General features: G+C 44.0%; 1 protein-coding gene across 1 annotated transcript; it reads right to left on the bottom strand.

The window, feature by feature from the left end:
• Positions 1-739: 739 nt before the first annotated feature.
• UTP11 (UTP11 small subunit processome component) lies at positions 740-11570 on the bottom strand. Its single transcript, XM_074217583.1, has 8 exons — positions 11413-11570; positions 7493-7554; positions 5909-6011; positions 5080-5193; positions 4707-4800; positions 4469-4599; positions 1360-1470; positions 740-824 (listed from the first exon to the last, which is right to left on the bottom strand). The coding sequence occupies exons 1-8, from the start codon at positions 11473-11475 to the stop codon at positions 741-743; spliced, it is 762 nt and encodes a 253-aa protein (XP_074073684.1). The 5' UTR covers positions 11476-11570; the 3' UTR covers position 740.
• Between the last annotated feature and the right edge of the window lie 9207 nt (positions 11571-20777).

Below are 20777 nucleotides of genomic sequence, written 5' to 3'. Positions count from 1 at the left end.
CGAGGCACCTAATAAAGGGGGCTCCCTCCAGAAGCCAGCCAGTGTTCCTTGGGTTCTCTGGCCTTTATGCATTCCCTTCTCTGAGAGGCTGGACCTCAACCCTTGTGGATGCTCCTTGTAGAAAGAGGCCACCTCACGCTAGGTTCTTTACTGAGCCTGGCAATCATGGGCACTTGTTAAGTGTTAATAATGATAGAAAGAAAAAAAACCATTAGAATCCACCCACAGCTGTTCCCCCTCCAGGGCAGTGCAGAGCTCTCCCCCACCCCCCAACCATCTGCTCTAAGCATGCTCAGTCCTGTTGGGCCTCCAGCCCACAAGCCCTACAAGGGCACAAGAGGCAGGTGTGATTCTTGGGGGAAGGGGAGGGGGAGCGGCTGCTGAAGCCGGGGGACTGTGTCCCCAGGGTGAGAAGGCTGTGCCAAGCCATTTGTGGCCTCTGAATCACAGGAACTCCACTAGAGTACAGGGCAGGGGCAGAAAGCCAAGGCTATTCTGCCTGGAGCTGCCCAAGCAAGGGGAAAGGGGTCCCTGGACCTTTGCTATCCTGGGACCCCAGCCCAAGATAATGAAAAAAGAAAAAACTCAGAAAGCTTGCATGTCATTTCTGAGGCAGTAAGTGCATCTGCCACTGAACTTATTAGTAACCACAAGGAGGAAAATCCTGTTTGACAGAATCACAAGTTACTAGAAAAGCAGAATTCCTGTGCCTAAAAAATGACCAGACAGACAAGAAGACTTTAACGTTTCCGTTGATTTTTAAATTTGTAAATAGCTGGGGAGTTGACTGTTTCATTCTTCACCTTTACTCTGGGGGTTTTGTCCTGCAAAACAAAGGCAGAAAATCAGTATAATGGATTGGGGGGGGGGGGGTTCTGTTGGGGAAGAAAATCTCAAAAACAGAGAAACAAATGAGGCTTTTTACATGAAAGTGACTAAAAGTATATGAGTACCTAAAGAGTCTGACATTTAGTGGATAGATGATAATAACATGGAAGTGTCATCGTAGACTCTTCAGCTCTGCTATTTAACTACACAATATCGTCTATTTTTAAACACCAGTGAGTGGCACTCACTGTTTTGTTAACCTGTTTAAATGTTACGGAGAGCTATTCATAAGCTATAAAGTTCAAATGCTGCCCGTTCCTACCCGATGCTGTTCCAAAGCACTGACTAATAACCCCCTTATTACCTTCTTAATCAAGGAACATTTCAACACTCCCGGAGTAACAGACATTGGCTCAAACTGTGCCCCTAAGGAGCAGACATTTTCACCGCAGCTGATTTACACACAGATGAAATCCAGCCTCAGTTAAGACCTTTAAAAGGAACGAAGGCCTGAGGCTTTTCTCTACTCACCAGAAGATCTTTGCGTGTTTGGATTTTCTGTGCAATAACAAACAATTCCTTCTCCCTCTCGATACGTTGCTTCAGGAGGCTGTATTGCCTTTTCCTCTCTCTAGCTAGCTTCTATAAGAGAAAAATGTACAAGTATTTTCAGCAAAACAAACAAATGGAGTAAAAGTCACTGAGAAATGCTTCTGAGCCCACTGGGAGACCAGGCCTGCCAGGGATAAAGCAAGCTCTTTTCATGACTCCAGGAGGAACCATTTGACTTTTGGGGGCTGTGCTGATTTGGACTCCCCAATAACTACAGCACCCTTTTGTAAAGCAATTCAGTTTACAGAAAGCATCATTCACAATAACCTGTGAGCTGGCTGATCATTATGTCAAGGAAGAAACTCAGACTGAGACAGGTGACTTGTCCCAGGTCACAGAGCATGTAAGCAGCAGAGGTGAAACCCGAACTCAGAACCTCCTACCTCCAACCTCCCCTCCCCTCCCTCTGATCCCTCCCCTTCAATTGTTTCCATTGTCTGTGTAGGGTCTGAACATCTGAAGGCCAACAGAAGTGGCCAGGAAAGTATGGCTTAGTTCTTTCACAGGCATTCTGTGAGATACTGAAAAATCTTCAGGAAAAGAACTGGCCCTGCCTTAATTCTGAGTCTCTCCCTGCAGATCCTTCCTTACGTTGTCCTTTTCAGAGAAATGAACCTACCTCCACAATGGTGGGGCAAAATCTCTGCCAATGGGCATGAAGAGACTAGTATCTTCTAATCCAACCCCCTTGAGAGAGGTGGACAGAAGGCCCCAAACAGTTGGATCACAAGGGACAAAAATACTGGCTAAAACAAGGCCAGCAGGGCAAACCCCGGCACCCTAACTCCCTCTACTCCCCTCCATTCACAGGTACAAAAGCAAGGTAACCACATAGGCCAGAGTATGATCTCTCAGAGACCAGCATTTAATCCTCAAGAAAGGCAAACACCCTTAACTATCACCAAAGCTAATTCACATACACAAGGGTCATCACAAGAGGTAATAGCAGAAAATCAATCTAGCTGCTCCAAATACTGTCTACGGAGAGGGAATATTCTTGGACCTGAGTCGACGACAATTCACCAACTATGCCAGTCTCCCAACAGCGGTTTCAGACAGCTTTTGTTTTCACTTTATTGCACACGCTGTCAAATTTATGGGATTGCCCAATATATTCAAACTAATTAGGGGTATTTATATTACTAAAGCAAGTTTAGCTGCCTCTGAGCTAGAGGAAACTGCTGTGAATTAAACATTGGAGGCAAAGCTGATGCTGTGTAAATGATTCAAATCACAACAGAACAGCTGTCTGCTTGAAACGCACAATTTTTTTTTTCAATGAATCAGTTAGAACTGAGATTTCAATTCTCTGAGAAACAGAGCATTACATTTCATAAACCCAATCACAATAATGGAAGAGAGTCATAAGGGGAAACCCAATAGAAATTCATCATTGAGGGCAGGGGGGTGGAAGACCCAGGCTCTGGCACCAATTACATCATCTCTGAGTTTTGTGAGTGACCTAGAACTAACAACTTCAGTCTCATCTGCAAAATAAGAGAGAAAGAACACTCCCCAGCACTGCTCCAGGGATCAAGGAAGATGGGCATGGGAGCATTTTGTCAACTACTAATATGTAAATGTGAGTTATTATTTATAACCAAAATTTTGGGGAGGATACATAATCACTGCTAAATATAAGGCCTCAGACCAAAATTGTCCAAGTGCTTTATTCTTCGATGATAACCTCTCCAATAGGATCAGAGAACATTATGATTTGAAGAGATTACCTAGTCCCTCAATACATGCACTTATAAATTATAAACATTTTTAACCTTTGTGAAATGTCTTGCCCCAAAAGAGGAAGGACCCTTTGACTCCACTCAGTAATCTCATTTGTAATTAAGTCATTATTTATAATAATAACAGCTTTTTGTTGTTCAATTGTTTTTTCAGTTTATGTCTAACTCTTTGTGACCCCATTTGAGGTTTTCTTTGCAACTGGAGTGGTTTGCATTTCCTTCTCCAAAACATTTTACAGATGAGGAAACTGAGGCAAACAGGATGACACAATGCTAGAAAGTGCCTGGGGCTGGATTTGAACTCAGAAGATGAGTCTTCCTAACTCCAGACCCAGCACTTTATCCATTGTGCCAAGTAGCTGCCCCAATGATTATGATACTTCAAGATCTGCAAAGTATTTCACTTATGTTACCTTATTTGATTCTTATAACAACTATGTGGGTTAGGGTACTATTATTGGCCTCACTTTTCAGAAGAGGAAAATGAGATAAATAGAGGCTAAGTGAGTTGTCCAGGATCACACAACTAATAAAATGTCTGAGATGTGATTTGAATTAAGATCTGATTCCCAAACCATCATTCTACACTTATATTGGTTTGATTAGTTTTATAACAAAAAAAGAACTCTGGATCAGAAGCCAGAAGACCTAGTTTTTTGTTCTGGCTCTGCCCCATACTAGTTATGTAAACTAGTGGAATTCACTTCCTTTCTCTATAGTTCAGTTTCTTCATTTGTAAAATGAAGCTCAGATTAAAAAACTAAAATTCCATTCATCTCTAAAATCTATTTTTAAAAAATTAAAAAACTGAGAATTCCTAAGTTTAGCTGGTCCAAACCTGCATTAGTAGCTCTTTAGCACCATAATAATAATCACTAGCATTTTCATTGTACTTTAAGGTTTGTGAAGTGCTTTATAAATATCTCATTTTTTTAATCTCATTTTTATCCTCACAAAAACCTATGAAGTAGTTGCTGTTGTTATCCCTATTTTTCAGATGAGGACACTGAAGCAGACAGAGATTCAGTTACTTGCTCAAGGTCACACAATAAGTGTCTGAGGCCAGATGTGAACTTAGGTCTTCCTGACCCAAAACTACCATGATCAATGAATTGATAAGTCCACCAAAGTCTCCAATCAAAAAAGATTGTGAGCTAGTTTAGTCTCAAAAATCCATATAACCAAACAAAGTATTTCTGTTACGCAAGGTGGCAAAAGGGGGGGGGGGGGGGAAGGTCCTTCTACTGCCTTTAAGGCTGAATGGACAGAACTTTGGCAATAAGCACCTCCACTTGGCTCCGCTGTGTCACGCCCTTCACTGCTTCTTTCTTCAAGGTCTCTATCCTCGGCCGATTATAGACTCTCTTCACCAGCTCGGGGACCGTCTGCAGGTGAGTGGCAATATCAAACTCTTTAACTACAAATGGAGACAGAGTTTCCTAGGTGAGCTGAGGACAGTGACCAGTCTGCCCCTGCTGACCCCCTCCCTCACCCAAGGTCCCAGGCCTCAGCAGTGTCCCATACCTTCCTTTTTGGTGTCAAAGAAGAATATGTGCTTGTTCTTCTGCTTCCCTGAGGCCTCCAGCAGGTGGAGCTCTGATTTCATCCGTTCAATTTTCTAGAGAGTCAAGGGAGAGTTGGCTTGGACTCTAGGGTCTCAGCCCACAAGTCTCAGAGGCTAACCTATTCCACCTTTCCCACCCCACCCCCAATCTGAGGTGTGCTCACAAGTGCTGAGACTTCATCTGGAAGAGCTTCCCACCATCCAAGATTCAGCCCTGCTGTGGATCACTCTTCAGTGATCACACTCTCCCAGAAAGAAACTGAGGCTGACAAGCCTGTGCATGACTCCATTTTAATGAGGGAAAACAGGAGGAAAGAATGCTCTCCACAATACCTTGGCTTCTGCCACCCTCTTCATCTCCACATATTTAATGTCCTGAGTCTTCATCACTTTCAGCTGCTCTTCAGTCACCTCATCTTTGGGCTGCTTGACCACGTGGACTCCATCCTAAAAGCCCAGTCCGACCCCTCAGAATTAACACACCTGAGGAGGAATGCCCTGGGGCCTCTCTAGAGGAGCAGCTCAAACTGCATAGGACAGGACAACTACCTTCCTTAGGTGCTTTCTTCTAAGGGTCGTTCATGAACCCTAGTTCTGCCCTTTAGGGTCAAGCTGAGGAAGTCTGATCCTGTTTATGATCATAAACAATTATTTCCCACAAAGTCTTCTCTTCTCCCTTAACCCTCTTCCATCCTTTTGGGTTTTGAGACCCTTTACCATCCTGGTCATCTTCCTTCAGAAAGACTTGTCCCTCCTAAAACATGGCATCCAGAGCTAGATAAAATACTGCAGGTGAGTTTGGACCAAAGCAAGTCCAAAAACTTTCTTCTAGTGATGCTGGCAGAAACTACATTACCTTATTTAATGGTCATGTCCCGATTACTGAATCATCCTGAGTCAGAGATCCACTAAGACCTCCAAGTTGTTTTTTTTAAACATATGAAGCTTTCTAGATTCATCCCCTCCCACATCTCTTCTGGCAATGACTGTATTTGCCACTTTCTTTTCCAGAGCAGCTAATATAAAATGTTTTATACCCAACTGTACCTGCTGGATATTAAGTGTGATAATAGGTGAACTGGAGATTAGTTTCATCTTGCTGCTCTCCCTTCCTACAATGGCAGGCACTTAATAAGTACTTATGGATCAATAAGACACTAACCTGGAGTTGAACCCGAGTCATCTTAAAATAAAACTCATCAGGATTTTTTTCCAGGGCCTTTTTCCGAAGGGCTCTGAGGTACTCTTGTTTCTTGTGGTAGTCACTGAAAAATACATTAAGCAGTGTTTACTGAACAACTTCTTCAGACCAGATCAATTGCAATATGCAAACTGTACAGGGATCTTAAAGTTCTTGGACAAGGAAGCCCACCATCCACTGTAGGCAATTAATTCGCCAACTATTCACATATTTCTCTTTCTCTCTCTCTCTCTCTCTCTCTCTCTCTCTCTCTCTCTCTCTCTCTCTCTCTCTCCCTCCCTCCCTCCCTCTCTCTGCCCATCCAGGATCCAGGTCATTTCTCTTCATCAAATGAAAGTATAATCTATGTCACAGAAGACATAGATTGCTGGTAAGGAGACCAAGGCCCAAATCCCAGCTCTGCCAATTACTTGCCATTCAGTCTTGGATAAGTCATTTAACTTCTCTGGACTTCAGCTTCTTCATCTGTACAATAGGAATAACCCTGGACTACTTATTTCTAAGGTACCTCTGACAGTCAGTCAGGTGGGGCATGTAAAGGGAAAGGCCCCTGTCACCAGTCAGGAGCTATGCATACATCAGTTATTGTCTGATCTTCCTCTCTCTCACCCTGTCAGATACAACCTGGGCTAGCTGGTCTACCTCAATTTAGAAAGCCTCCTGTCACTCAAGAAGCCAAGAGCCATACAATGTAAGAAACACGTCTCTGAATAGTAACCTGAATGCCAGACATCAAGGATGGAAAAAAATATGATTCAGGAGTGACAAAGACAGCAAGAGAAATAAGGAACATACTATCATGCCCATTTTATAGCTGGAGAAACCAAGTCTCAGAGACACTGCTTCACTGAAGGTCATACCACACCAGGAGAGGATGAGCCTTTGGATCCCTGATTTGGTAGTAGGGCCTACCATCTCCTGAAGGAACTAATTCAGTAAAATTCTGTAAAAGGCTCCTCCCTGTCTGCACTGGAAGTATAAGGAGAAGTTGGACCTCAGAAGGGTCACAGCAAGCACTCAAGAAGAATGACGGTGCTAAATGTGCTATCAAGGATGCACTATCTTGGACGTGTATATAGGGAAGCATAGGGAGGGCAAGGGAGGGAGGAAGGAAAGGGAAGGGCAGTCTCGTGGACCAACTTTCACATCTGAATCAAAAACTCCCCCATCCACACTTCAAGGGGATGTAAGAGATAGAACAACTGGATTTGAGATGACATTTGGCATTTCAAGAAATGGAGAGAAAAAACTTCTGTTTTTTGGCTCAAATACCAAGATGATCACACACAAAGTCATTCTGAGGAAATGAACCTGGACAAAATGGAATGAAAAATTACGTTGCAACCATAGTTACTACAAATATTACTATACCTAAACTAACAGACTAGTTTGGGGCTATGGAAAAATATCTGGGGGACTGCCAGAGGGTCAGCTACTTTATCAATGGCAGGAAATTATCCCCTTCTGGACACTGAATCAGTTGCGTCACAGTGCTTCAAAATTATCTTGTTATTTGCAGTAGCTTCAACAGAAAGATAAACTTACTTGGCACGAACTTTATAATCTTTCTTCTTTTCCAGAAAGCCCAGATGTTTTCGAAAGCCAGGCTAGAAGACAAAAACATGGTGTTTGGTTTCCCCAGCACATAACATACCCAATAAAGCTCCCACTTGACTGCCACCAGCCCCTCTGAAGAGACAAGTAAATCCATGTCCTTGGAGCTGTCCCTTCGCCCAAGCTTCTCTCCCTCCCATTGGCTCCATACTTCTCCTCTGCCAGAGGACAAGATACATGGCATTGGGTGCCAGGAGGTTTAAAAGCAGGCTTTCTTGTCAATTAAGGACAGCAGGAGGCAACAATGACTATGCACCATGTGAGCAGCTGCCAGCAGAACTAAAATTAATGTGAACTGGATCCAAGAGTTTGTAGAAAACCAACAGAGGGTCTAGGGTCCCAGTAAATCTTAGGGAAGGGAGGGAAAGTGTTTTACTGGAGGATGAATGCCCCTGGCAGGAAGGCCACAAGGATGGGGGGGGGGGGGCGGAGATAGGAAGGTGAGCGTGTATTTGTCACTGACACAGGTGGTTGCTCTGCTAGGCCTCCAGTTTTTATGGAGTGATCTGACTTTAAGAACTCTACTAATATACTCCACATTTACGAGGTCATTCATTGTTTCTGTCACTGTTCCAAACAAAAGCAAAAAAGGGCTTTAAAATTCTGTTAGTGGTTCCCAACTTTTTCAAGTTTGAGAAGCTCTTTTAAATATCAAAAATGTAACATATTCTCATATGATGATGAATATAATAACCAGGAATAAAGGAATATGAATATTGCTTTTTTTAAAAATTTACTTAAGAAATGGGATTAAGTCCCAACCAAGGTCCCAATGCTAAGCAATTATTAAGTGTCTGAGGCCAGACTTGAACTTAGGTCCTCCTGATTCCAGTCCTGGTGCTCTATCCACTACATTACCTAGTTGCCCCTGAATATTGCTTTTAAATGAAATTACATTCTAGTTATCTCAATAGCATCTACAAACATTTGAAAACTAGTAACATTTATATGTGCAAGATATTGTATTCACTCCATCTACAGAAGTAGATGTGTGCCTCGGAACAGCTAAGTAAATTGTGACAATATGATGGAATATTATTGCCCTTAAAAACATGAAAATGGGGCAGCAGATAAAGCACCGGCCTTGGAGTCAGGAGTACCTGGGTTCAAATCCGGTCTCAGACATTTAATAATTACCTAGCTGTGTGGCCTTGGGCAAACCACTTAACCCCATTTGCCTTGCAAAAACCTAAAAAAAAAAATGAAAATGAAAAATTCAGAGAAATATGAAATATTCAAAAAGAATGAAATAAGCAGAACTATGAAAACAACATATACATCGACTAAAGCAAGGTAAATGGAAGGAACAATCAAGTGAAAGTGACAGGAGTCATAAGAATGACCACACTTGGTCCAAAGACAATTCCCACTTTGATCATGAAGTAAGGACCTTCAAGTTTTCAGTGCTACCTTTGGTGTCAGAGGTGGGCTCATGAATCATTCATTTTTTTTTCTTCTATTGTCTATTAAAAGAGAAGGCTCACTAGGTAGAGCAGGGAAGGATGTAGTAAGCAATAAAGATGATATAAAAGCAAAAAGTTTATGTAATAAATAAAAGGGGAAAATATAATGTGAAGAGAGGAGGTTGGGAGGAATGTGGAGGGGAAAGTGTCCATCAGCAAGGCTCTGGAGTCAGGATCTGTCCTAGGAAATTCAGAAGAATTGGGGGAGAGGGGAATGAATTAAGTAAATTTATCATATCACTCCCCTTAAATACCTCCCTATCATCCATAAGGACAACTCTGTAACAAAACGTCAGAGCTGGAAGAGTCTTTGGAGAACATCTTGTTTGACCTCCTCATTTTGCAAATGATGAAACTGAGGCTCAGAGAGTATTAACAACCTACTCTGGAAAAAAACACCAGATGTCTAGTCATATAACCCTGGGAAAGTCACTGAACCTCTAGAGGCCTAGATTTCATCATCTGTAAAGTAAAGGAGTTGAACTAAATGATCTCTAAAAGTTTTAAATCCTATGAACCAATTGCTTGCTCAAGGCAAGTCCCTGTGGTACAGTCCAGCCATGCCCAATGAAGCCGCAGGATGATTCCCCTTTTCCAATCTGTCTGGCATCTTCATAAACAGGCCCCTACTTTTCCAGTTTCTTCTGCTTTACCCTTTTACCCCCTCACTCTATGAACTCCTTTCTGAACATTTTCACTGGCTGTCTCCCATGGCCAAAACTTTCTCCTTCCTCAACTCAACCCCTTGGCTTCCCTGGCTTCCTTCAAGTCTCAACTAAATCCTACCTTCAGCAAGAACCCTTTCCTAGTGGGATGGCTAGGTGGCGTAGTGGATAAAGCACCGGCCCTGGAGTCAGGAGTACCTGGGTTCAAATCTGGTCTCAGACACTTAATAATTACCTAGCTGTGTGGCCTTGGGCAAGCCACTTAACCACACTGCCTTGAAAAAACCTAAAAAAAAAAAAGAACCCTTTCCTGTTGCCACTTAATACTAGAAACCTCCCCAACAAATTATCTCCAATTTATTCTGTATATGACTTGGAAGTACATAGTTATTTACATGTCATTTCCCCTATTCGAATGGGAACTCCTGAAGGACATGGATTGTGTTTTGCCTTCTCTTCTTATCACCAGGGTTTAACCCAGTATCTAGCAAAAAGACATGTTTACAGACTGAATGGTTAAAAGAGTTAGAGAACAAAGGGTGAGACAATTCAGAGAATCCTAACTATACCATTCTAGTGCAGTAATTACTGTGATTAATCAGCCAGGCAATAAGTTCTGTAATATTTAAATATATAAAATTTAATATATATATATATATACATACAAATGTATACAAACATTTATTAAAGGCTGGTCATGTGCTATGCAATGGGATAAGGGCTGAGGATCTAAAAAGAGAGGCAAAAGACAGTCACAGCCCTCAGAACTCAAAAATCTAATGGGGAGGACAACAAGCAAACAAATATGTGCCAATAATATACAGGACACATAGGAAGTAACAGAAAGAAGGCAGTAGAATTAAGAGGGATTGAGAAAGGTTTGCTGTTTTAGTTGAGATTTAAAGGAAGTCAGGGAAGTCAGTAGGTGGAGTTGAGGAGGGGGGAGAATTCTAAGGCTTGAGGGGCAGTAAGAGAAAACGGTCAGAGCCAAGAGATGGAATGTCCTGGTCATGGAACAGTCCAGAGGTCGGTGTAGTAGGGAATAAACATGAAGCCTAGGGGGAAAAAAGGCAACTAGGCTATGAAAGGCTTTGAATGCAAAGAAAGAACTCTTATAAAAGTATATGAATTATATTACTGAATTGGAAAATAAAAATAAAAAGAACTGATTAGAATGACATATCCGTGGGCCTGAATATGACTCCTGGCTAAGCAATTCATTTAACCTCTCGCGGCCTCGGTTTCCTCACCTGTAAAATGGAACTCCCAGAAGATGCTACTTGGCACCTTCTCTAAAGCTTTTAAGCATCAGTGTCATGGAGCAAGGAGAGTGACTCGCCCAGGGTCATACGGGCAGGTTGTGTGTGTGACTCCCAGATCAGCTTCTACTCACTGAGGCTATTACTGACCTGTTGACCGCGGGGGGCCGGGGCCGGGCCGGGGGTCGTGGGCTCTCCGCGGTCCCTGGGGGGCCGCTAGCCCCGCCCAGGGCTCCAGATCTCCCGCCCCGGGAAATGGACGCTGGTGGGTTCCACCAGGTAGGAGCCCAGAGAGCGTGGCATGCAAATGAGGGGGCGGGAACGACGTCAAGGAACTGGACCAGGATGTGCGCGTGCGCAGGCGCCCGCCTGAGCTCCGAGTGGAAAAAGCCGGATCCGTGCCCCGGCGGCGTGGCGGGGCAAGAGGCCGGCGGAGCCGCCGGGAAGGAGGGAGGCGTTCATACCTGGCTTCGCTCTCGGTGCTCCCGCTGGCGGGACTTGGCCGCCTTTTTAAACGCCGCGGACATGTTGGTCTCCTTTTCCAACAGCCCAAGAAGCTCCTCCGGCTCTGCGCCGCCTCGGCCGCCTCACCGGAAACAGGCCGCGCCGCCGGATGCTCCTCCCACTTTTACCTCACAGCCTATCCCAACTCGGGCCAAACCCAGAGCTACTCAAAAGGCCTTCTGGGAAATGGAGTTTCTCTTAGGCTGGAGCCACGTGATGCCTCGGCCGGTATGGGGCTCGGGTCACGTGTTCCCCTTCCTCAGCCCTGGTGTTCTGCTAGTCCTTGCCTGTCAATCCATCGATAACGTTTTGTTAAACTCCTGAAGCTCCGGAAGTCGGGAAAACTCACCGTCCTGAGTTAAAATGTTCACTCAGACACTAGCTGTGTGACCCTGAACGTGTCACTTAATTCTCTGCCTCTGTTTCCCCATCTGTAAAACAAGCTGGCGATAGAAATGGCCAACCACTCCAGTATCCTTGCCAAGAAGAATGGGACAGGACAGAAGGATAACAACATGTGTCAGGCGCAGTGATAATGTGTTGGGAGTACAAAAGAAGGGTCAAAAATTCAGTCTTTGCCCTCAAGGAGCTTACAATCTAATCAGAAAGACCACATGCAAACAAAGCATGCTACAGGTAAATTGGGATATAATAAATTGGATAATAATTGCATAAATTGGAAATAATTAACCGATGGAAGGAACTGGAATTACTAGGGGATGGGTAAGACTGTAGAAAGGGGGATCTTAGGGGTGACTAGGTGGCACAGTGGGTAGAGCACTGGCCCTGGAGTCAGGAGTACCTGAGTTCAATTGTAGCCTCAAACACTTAATAAATTACCTAGCTGTGTGACCTTGGGCAAGTCATTTAACCCCATTGCCTTGCAAAAAACCTTTAAGGGGGGGGGAGGATTTTAGTTAGGACCCAAAGGAGAAACCAGGCAGGTCAATAGTTGAAATGGAGGAGGGATAACGCTCCAGCCTTGGAGGAGAACCAGAGGATGATCAGAGACAAGAGATGGAGGGCCTTGTTCAAGAAACAGCCATGAGCCTAGATGGAAGAGTACCCTATGGGAGAGTAAGGTGGGAAAAGAGTGTAACAGTAGGAGGGGGCCAGGTTATGAATATCATTTTTAAAAATTTGATCTTAAAGGTCATAATCTATTGTTTATCAGGTAGGAAGTTGACTCCAACAGACCTGTAATTTAATGGCAGATTGGAGGATGAATTGGAGTGAGGGGAGAGGCTTGAGTCAGGTAGACCCACCAATAGGTTATTGCAGTAGTATAGGCATGAGATGATGAGGACCTGCATTAAAGTGGTGGCAGTGTCATTAGAGAGAAGGGAGCTTATATCCAAGAGATATTGCAAAAGTGAATTTGACAGACCCGTATCAGCTTGATATGGGAGGGTGGGAGTGAGAGCCTGAAAGGCTCTTAAGGATGACTCCTAGGTTGCAAGCCTGAGAGACTGGAAAGATGCCCTCTACAGAAATAGGCAAGGGGTGGGAGTGATCTTGGGGACAGTGGGTGGGGGAAGAGGGAGGCTTGGCATGCAAGTGAATTGGATTTAAATGAGAAGAGGGCTATACAAAGTCAGCATCCTCACTTTCTCCTTGAGTCATCTGGGTCCAGCAGTTAGATATGGATAAAGACAACTGGAGATGGCCCTAGATGCAGTCAGAGACCCTGGCTTTTTTAAGCCAAGTTTGATTAAGGCAACAGCCCCCTTTTGGTGATTAAGGCTAGATAAGAATGAGGCAAGGAAGCAAAGAATGGCCACTTTTATCTAGTTCAAAAAAAAAAAAGAATCAGAGGGCAAGAGATTTGAGAATTATCAGCAGGAAGGTAGTCATTAAATCCATGGAGGCTGATGACATCATTAGGTGGAGTAGTAATAGAGGAAGAATGCCCAGTATAAAACCCTGTGGATTCCTGCAGTTAGAGGGTGTGGTCTAGAGGAGGATCCAGCAAAGGAGACTGAAGAGGGGTCAGATAGGTAGGAGGAGAACATGAAAAAGTGTGTCCTGAAAAAAAGAGAGGAGTCGGATCAACAGTATCCACGGCTGCAGAGAGAATGAGGAGAATGAGGTTTGAGAAAAGACCATTGGATCCAGCAGCTAAGAGATCACTGGTAACTTTGAAGATAGCAGTTTTAGTAACCCCATTCTGTAAAGAGTTAAGAAAATGAGGGGGGTGGCTGGGTGGCTAGGTGGCACAAAGGATAAAACACCAGCCCTGGAGTCAGGAGTACCTGGGTTCAAATCCGGTCTCAGACAGTTAATAATTACCTAGCTGTGTGGCCTTGGGCAAGCCACTTAACCCCCATTGCCTTTGCAAAAACCTAAAAAAAAAGAGAGAGAGGGAAAAAAAGTGGAGGTCCCTGTTATAGACTGCTTTTAGAGAAATTTAGCCCCAAAAGGCAGGAGAAATATAAGCTGATACTTAATAGGAATGGTAGGATCAAGGGAAAGATTTCAGCTTGTTGGAGATAGGTATGTTTGTAAATAGTAGAGGAAAAGACTGAGAATAAGGGAAAGAATTAAACTCATTTGTATATGTATATCCTATTATCAGATTGCTCTCTGTCTGGGGAGGGGAGGAGGGAAGAGTGGTAGAAAAATGTGGAACTCAAAAACTTGCAAAAATAAATGTTGGAAACTATCTTTGCATGTAATTGGAAAAAATAAAATAAGTGAAAAGTGGGAATGACAGGAGGGTTATCTGTTGGAGGAGACAGGTTGGATTGGAATTGCTTAAACAGAGGGGTTAGCCTTGGTAAAAAGAAAAGCCATTTCATCATATGAGACCAGGTGAAAGAGGAAAGATTGACATAAGGCATGTCTATGATAAGACATGAGGAAGAAGAGAGAAGAGGGATCAATTCTGTAAAATATGAATCGAGGTTCTCAGCTGAGAATGGGAGAAAGGGAACCAATGAGGAAGAACGAAAAGGTTTGGAGAGCCAATGAACAAAGCGGGAGAGTGAATCAGTGAAAGAAGTATACAGCAGGATTGCCTAGCAGCAATGAGGGTCGGGTAAGGGTTGGGTAATGAATTTGTAGTATGAGTGACCTTTGTTCTGCAACTTGTGTGTAGGAGCCAAGGGGACAAAAAAAGGAATGATCAAAGGCTGAGGCTTAGCTAAATGTAATCAGTGATATGATGAGGGGGTTAGGGATTGAAGAGACTGTAATGTAGAATTGGATTCACAAGGGATGAAGAAGGGGAAAAGAGAACAGAATAGCTAGTGTAGAGGAGATGGCCTTAGAGAAAACTGAGGGCTCAAGAGATAGGCAGTCACAGTGTGAATGAAGTAGGGTTATATAAATAAAGGCAGAGGGATAGGTGAAAAGCCACTAGATTATGACTGGATAAGAATTCTTGAACATAAAGGCAATAATTTGTGCTACCTTGGTTTGGTCATGGGAACAAAAAGATACTGATCTACAGTTCCTCTTAAATATGAAAATTAAGGCTTCTCTGAATTCTGGCCTTACTGAATAAAATTCCTCCTGTCTTTATAGTAATTTACAGGTTACTAACCGCTTTCACATCCATGTAAGATCCCATATACCATTTTACAAATTAGGAAACTGAAGTCCAGAGAGTAGAATAACACTAGTTCTCATTTCTGTACTATGGTTTACAAAGCATTTTCCCCACTGCCACCCTGTGAGACCAACAAATAAATACTATTTCTGTTTACCCTAAGTTACCTACCTGGTAAGAACAGGAGGCAGAACTCAAGGCCCTGAGATTTTAGAGTTTTAAAGGAGCTAAGGCCAACCCTCATTTTGAAAAACTGGAAACTTAAACCCAAATCTACCTTTTAGTCAATTAAGTAACTCATACAAGATCATGGGGTCACAGCTACAGCCAAAATTTGAAGGGGCCTCAGAAAACTTCTACTCCAGCCTCTCATTTTACTGATGGGGATACCAAGGCTCAGGGAAGATTGATGTGCCCCGAATTCCCCATCCCACCTTCCAAAGCCAAAGCCCTCTCCTCTTGTACCTTTCCTTTTACACTGGTAAGGGAATACTGGTAGGGAAGTTGTTAGGGAACACTGACCCGTCTAAGCACCAGCTTTAGCTTCCTGAGTACTCTAGCCCAGCAGAATCATTTTCCTTCTCCACAATCCCTGAACATTTTGGGATCCTAAACCACATACTTTTTATGTCATGCTCATATGTTTTCATACATTGCTTAACTTTTCACACACATTTATGACATTAGATTTTTGAGCTTTGACCATATATTTCTTTTAGATGTCCCTATTCCCCATCCTGATACCTTGATGAATCATTCTGTTTCCTTACAGATATGAGAAGGCACTGTGGTACAATGAAAAGACAGGAATCAGGTGACTGCCACAAATAAATTTTATGACCCTGGACAAGTCCCTTCCCCTCTATGTGTCAGTATTCCCACCTATAAAAATTATTAAACTGACCTAGATGACACAGTTCTTTTTATCTCTGGTAATCTATGACTTTAGATCCCTCCCAGTCCTAATGATATCCTATGTTCTAAGGACCCTCGAAACTATATTTTGTGTTCCCAGGTCCCTCTGTGTTCTAAGGGGCCTCTCAGCCCTGACATTCTGTGTTCTAAGGTCCTTCCCAGCTCTAACACTATGTTCTCTGGCACAAATTTACTATTGAGGGATAAAAGAATCTGAGAAATGGACTTGCTCCCTCTCACCAAGTCCCCATATTGATTTGTATAACTGGTCAAAACTTCCAGATAAAGAGATACTGAGAAATTCTATGTCCTTACTACTGTTCTGGGAGATTTCAATGGGAGGCTGGGCTGATATGTACCAAAACACATCTTGGAAAGAATTGCTTCTATAGCTTGTTCCCCAGACACAGCTCACAGCCCAGCAATCTGAGAAAAGATCCATTGTATTAACTCATCTCCAAGAATCATAAACCCATCAGTAAATATTTACTGAATAATCCCTTATATCTTTACTGACTTCTCCACAACCTCTACATACAATTATGTCATCTGATCCTCCTCATAACCATGCAAAGACAGGTTTGGTTTTCCCCATTTTATAGATGAAAACAATCTCAGAATGAAAATACTTGTCTAAGTTAGTAATAAGTTAGTAATAACTGAGGCCCAGGCTAGAAATGTCCTTCTCATTGGACCACCCTGCCTCTCAAAAGGGAGGGCCTTTCTGGGGCTATAGAAAGAATGCTAATTTTGCTTTGGTCCCTGACCAACTGTAGGCCAGACATAATGTCCAGTCACAGACACACACATATATACACATACATAGACATAGACATACACATACACACATATACATATACCATATATACACACACCACACATACCACATATATACACCACATATATCACACACCACAACACACGTACACATGCCATCCACACACACACACCACAAATATATACACAGACCACACACCCCCCAGCAGGATCTAGGATCTGATGCAAGTTGCACAGCGCACCCAAAAAAAAAAGATGACTAAATCCTGATGAGGAAAGAGATACAGTATAGCTGTCAGAGAAGATGATTAAGGCTGTGTTCATCCCATTTAGAGTTTTTTACATTTAGAGAAGGTCACAGTACCATGGAGCAACCTAGCTCCTTTCTATTCAGTGGAGCCTAGTCTAGGTTGGCCAAAGAGTCTGCATATGCTGTGCCCAGCCCTTCCTGACCCTTACTCCACAGTCCTCCTTTTCCCTGGACACCCACTGCCCCTATCCACGTGCTGCCAGGGGTGGATCAGGGGCAGCTGCCAGACAGCCTGCTCCTCCTGGGCACCTGTTCCATGGAGCCTCTAGGCTGGGGGTTAGGAGAGAACAGAAAGTCCAAGTGGCCTGACCCCTGAAAAGCCCCTGGTGGCATTTCCAGAGAAGCCAAAGACAGGCCAGGTGGGGATCTTGGTCTGTGGAGGGGGACAAGAAGGCACGGCCAGTTCTGCAGTCTACTCCAGAGCCTCCAGAGCCTCCAGAGCATGGCCAAGGAAAATGAGCAGTGACCCATCTCAGGATCCCAACCTTGCTACTTGGTGCCTTTGTGACCTTGGCCAATGCTATCTCTAGGCCACTTTTTCTCACCTGGAATTCTCCTGTTTCATCTCAGCCTCTCCCTTCAAGTTCCAGCTAAAATTCACTCCTAGGAAATCTTTCCCTGTCCTCCTTCATGCTGATGCCTTCCCTCTGTTGATAATCCCCAATTTACCTTGGTTATACCTTGCTTTGTACATAAACATTGGCTCCTTCTCTCCCTGGCAGACTGAACTCCTGATGGTCAGGGACTGTCTTTTACCTACCTTCCCCAGTGCTAAACAATGATGATCATGTTTGTCCTTCATTCACTCCAAGAAGACCAGAGGGGTCTTCACAAAAAAGTGGGGGGGGGGCTGAACTCCTCCACTGTCATCTGGGTCCAGTAGTCAGACAGGAATTAGGATGGCCCTGGATGCAAGGCAATAGGATTAGGTGATTTGCTCAAGGTCACACAGTAAGTAAATGAGCAGCTCCATGGCTCAGTGAATAGAACATCAAGCCTAGAATCTGGAGGATCTGAGTTCAGCTCCAACCTCAGGCATCTGACACTAAGCAAGTGGATGTTTAATAAATATTGATTGACTCTCTGACTACAAAAATAAGTGACTTCACTAGGTCTCTAAGGTCCATTTAAATTCTAAATCCTTAAAGCTTCCCTGGCTGCCTCTGCTAACTGAAGATGATGTCTGCTACCTCCTCATTCTCTGATTACATTGTTCCTTTCTTGTTCTCTTAGGTTCTATTCTGTATTGTAATTATTCAAGTGTTACTTATTTCCCTGATTGTAAGCTCCTTGAGGACAGGGTCCATCTTTTTTAGCTCAGCAGCTACCTCAGTGCAGAGCACAGAACTTTTGATACAATAATTGAATAATGTCATAGTGTACCATCTTACCTGTGCATTTAGAGTTAAGGGATCCAAGTTCCAACCACTGTTCCATATGAGACCTCAGTTTCCCCATCTGTAAAGTGAGTCATTCCCTCTACATGGTCTTTGAGCTCCCTTCCAGTTCTGATCTCTGTTCAAAGGTTCCTTACCACTCTGACCTTCTGTGGTTCTATCCAGATCTGATGGTCTCTGAATCTCTTCCATTCTTTCCTATCATTCCATTCCCTAGGTTCAGCCCTGTGACAATTGAACCCCTTAATGAGGAATGAAGAAAGGCATAGATCTCAGTCTCCTTCGTTGAGCCATGAAACTATAGTTTCTTCTTCATTACCTTCTTCCCCACAAGAAGCAGCCTCCTAGAATACATTCCAATCTTCAGTGCTTCTCCCAGGGTTCCCTCCCTTTCCCAGGGCAGAATCCCCTCCCTCTAAGTGGTAGGGCTCTCACCCCAGTAGGCCAGACCACAAGACAGTGGCCAATGGCACAGACCTCCAGTACTCCAGTATTGATGCCCCCTCATGGATCATTCCAGTTGAAAGGAAACTTAGATCATCTAGGCCAACCCTTTATTTTACAGATGAGGAAATTGGGGCACAGCCACTGGAAAGGATCTGCCCCACAACCACATGAAAAGACTAACAGGCCAGGCTTTCCTTCACCACAGGGCTCAGAATAAATTTAGCACTGATCTGAATCCCTTGAGTCTCAAGGAGAAAAGAAGCAGAATTAGAGGCCAAGAACCTCAGAATGGAAAGAAATCTAATGTGGGAGGTGGGGGAGTAGGAAGGGGGGACTGGAAAGGCTCTCCTGGGATTTGAATTTCTGTTCTTAATTGTCCCTGGAGCCAGTTTATCTGGAAGGTTATTTCCAGGATCAGTTTGTTGTCTCTTTATTTTGCAAACAGCCCCAGCAGAGCCTCCTCACTTTGCCTGCTGTCCCTCCCCCAATCACTCAGGGGCTATTTATTTCTGGTGACAAGCCCCATCATCCCTTGGTGAGGGTGTATCAAAGCATTGGAGGGGACAGGGTGTCACTGGCAGCAGGCAGGCAGTCACCCAGCCTCCTAGGGCACAGGAGTAGGTTGGAGGAAAAACAGCCCCAACGCCCCCACCCCCTGCCACTGGCCTTTTTCTTGCTTCTCTAAAAGTCCTGGGATCAAGGGATCAAGGATCATCCCCAGGGCTCCAAAGGTCAAGGCTATTTCTGGACACTGGGGAAACAGAGGCAGTAGAGTAGGGATATTTTTGGTGTCAGAGATGGGGCCCGAGGGTAGGCTGGAGAAAGAAGGCGTCTCCCTCCTTTCTACTACTCCTCCTTCTCCTCCCCCCATACAGGCTAGGCACAGGCACAGGCACACACTCACTCTGTCTCTCTGTCTCTGTCTCTGTCTCTGTCTCTGTCTCTGTCTCTGTCTCTCTCTCTCTCTCTCTCTCTCTCTCTCTCTCTCAGTACTCTGAACTCTTCAACAGAGAATTCTAGAAAGTCACAAATCTCTCTGTAGGAACCCTCCTTCCTGCTGTCATCACTATGAGTAACAGGAATATGTCCCTCCTCTCAAATCACCTAGGGAGAATTACATATTACGCATGTAACATTCTCTTAACCTGTTTTGATTTGGTGATTTTTTTTTCTTTATAAAACATGAAAGCTATGAGATCCCTGGTACAATGGGAAAGCACTGACTACAGCCAGAGGCCAGGATTCAAATTCCCCCAAAGATGGCCTTAGTCAGGTACCCCACATGTACAATGAGGAGGTTACAAGAGTTGACACCCCCACCTCACCCATAGCTAGGGATTCCTTGAGGCTGTTTCTTGGAATAGGGACTAGAAAAATTCCACCATGGAAAAAGGGAGAGATCAGTGAATAGTATTAGTCAGATGACCTCCTAATAGTAGAAACTGGGAAGGATTTAGAAGCCTAATTCCACTTCAAATCCTGGTTCTGCCCCACTCTGTCACTAGGGAGACCCTGGGCAAAATCGCACTGGATCTCAATTTCTTCATTTGTAAAAGAAAGGATTTGGACTAGATGACCTTTAAAAAGTCCCTGCCAGCTCTAAATCCACGACAAATGACTTATTCTAGTCACTTCTAGCCATTGGTCCTCAGTTTCTCAAGATACAAAATTGAGGAATTGGGCTAGATGAACAAAACTCTAAATTAAACCTGAAGCCTCAGGTGCCACCTGATGATTCCTACCTCCTTCCTTACCCTTGTCAGAGAGACCTGAGAAGGGTCTCAGAAGGGTCCCAGGAAGGTTTTCAGTTCAAAATGCCTACTATGTGCAAGGCCCAGAGTCAGAGGAGGCCCGGCACGGATAGGCCAGATTGGGGAAGGGGGATCGGGGAGGGGCTCTGGGCGAGGGGGCGGGGTCCAGGTTGTGGGG

The sequence above is a fragment of the Macrotis lagotis genome, chromosome 1 (genome assembly GCF_037893015.1).
Source record: "Macrotis lagotis isolate mMagLag1 chromosome 1, bilby.v1.9.chrom.fasta, whole genome shotgun sequence".
Taxonomy (NCBI): domain Eukaryota; kingdom Metazoa; phylum Chordata; class Mammalia; order Peramelemorphia; family Peramelidae; genus Macrotis; species Macrotis lagotis.
Note: the sequence above shows the minus strand (reverse complement) of the source record. Positions and strands in the feature narration are given on the sequence as shown.

Coding starts and splice junctions, on each gene's coding strand:
- UTP11 (XM_074217583.1), bottom strand. CDS start 11,475: ATGTCCGCGGCGTTTAAAAAGGCGGCCAAGTCCCGCCAGCGGGAGCAC. Junction 7,555..11,412: donor AGCACCGAGAGCGAAGCCAG/GTATGAACGCCT, acceptor TTTGTCTTCTAG/CCTGGCTTTCGAAAACATCT. Junction 6,012..7,492: donor GATTATAAAGTTCGTGCCAA/GTAAGTTTATCT, acceptor TGTATTTTTCAG/TGACTACCACAAGAAACAAG.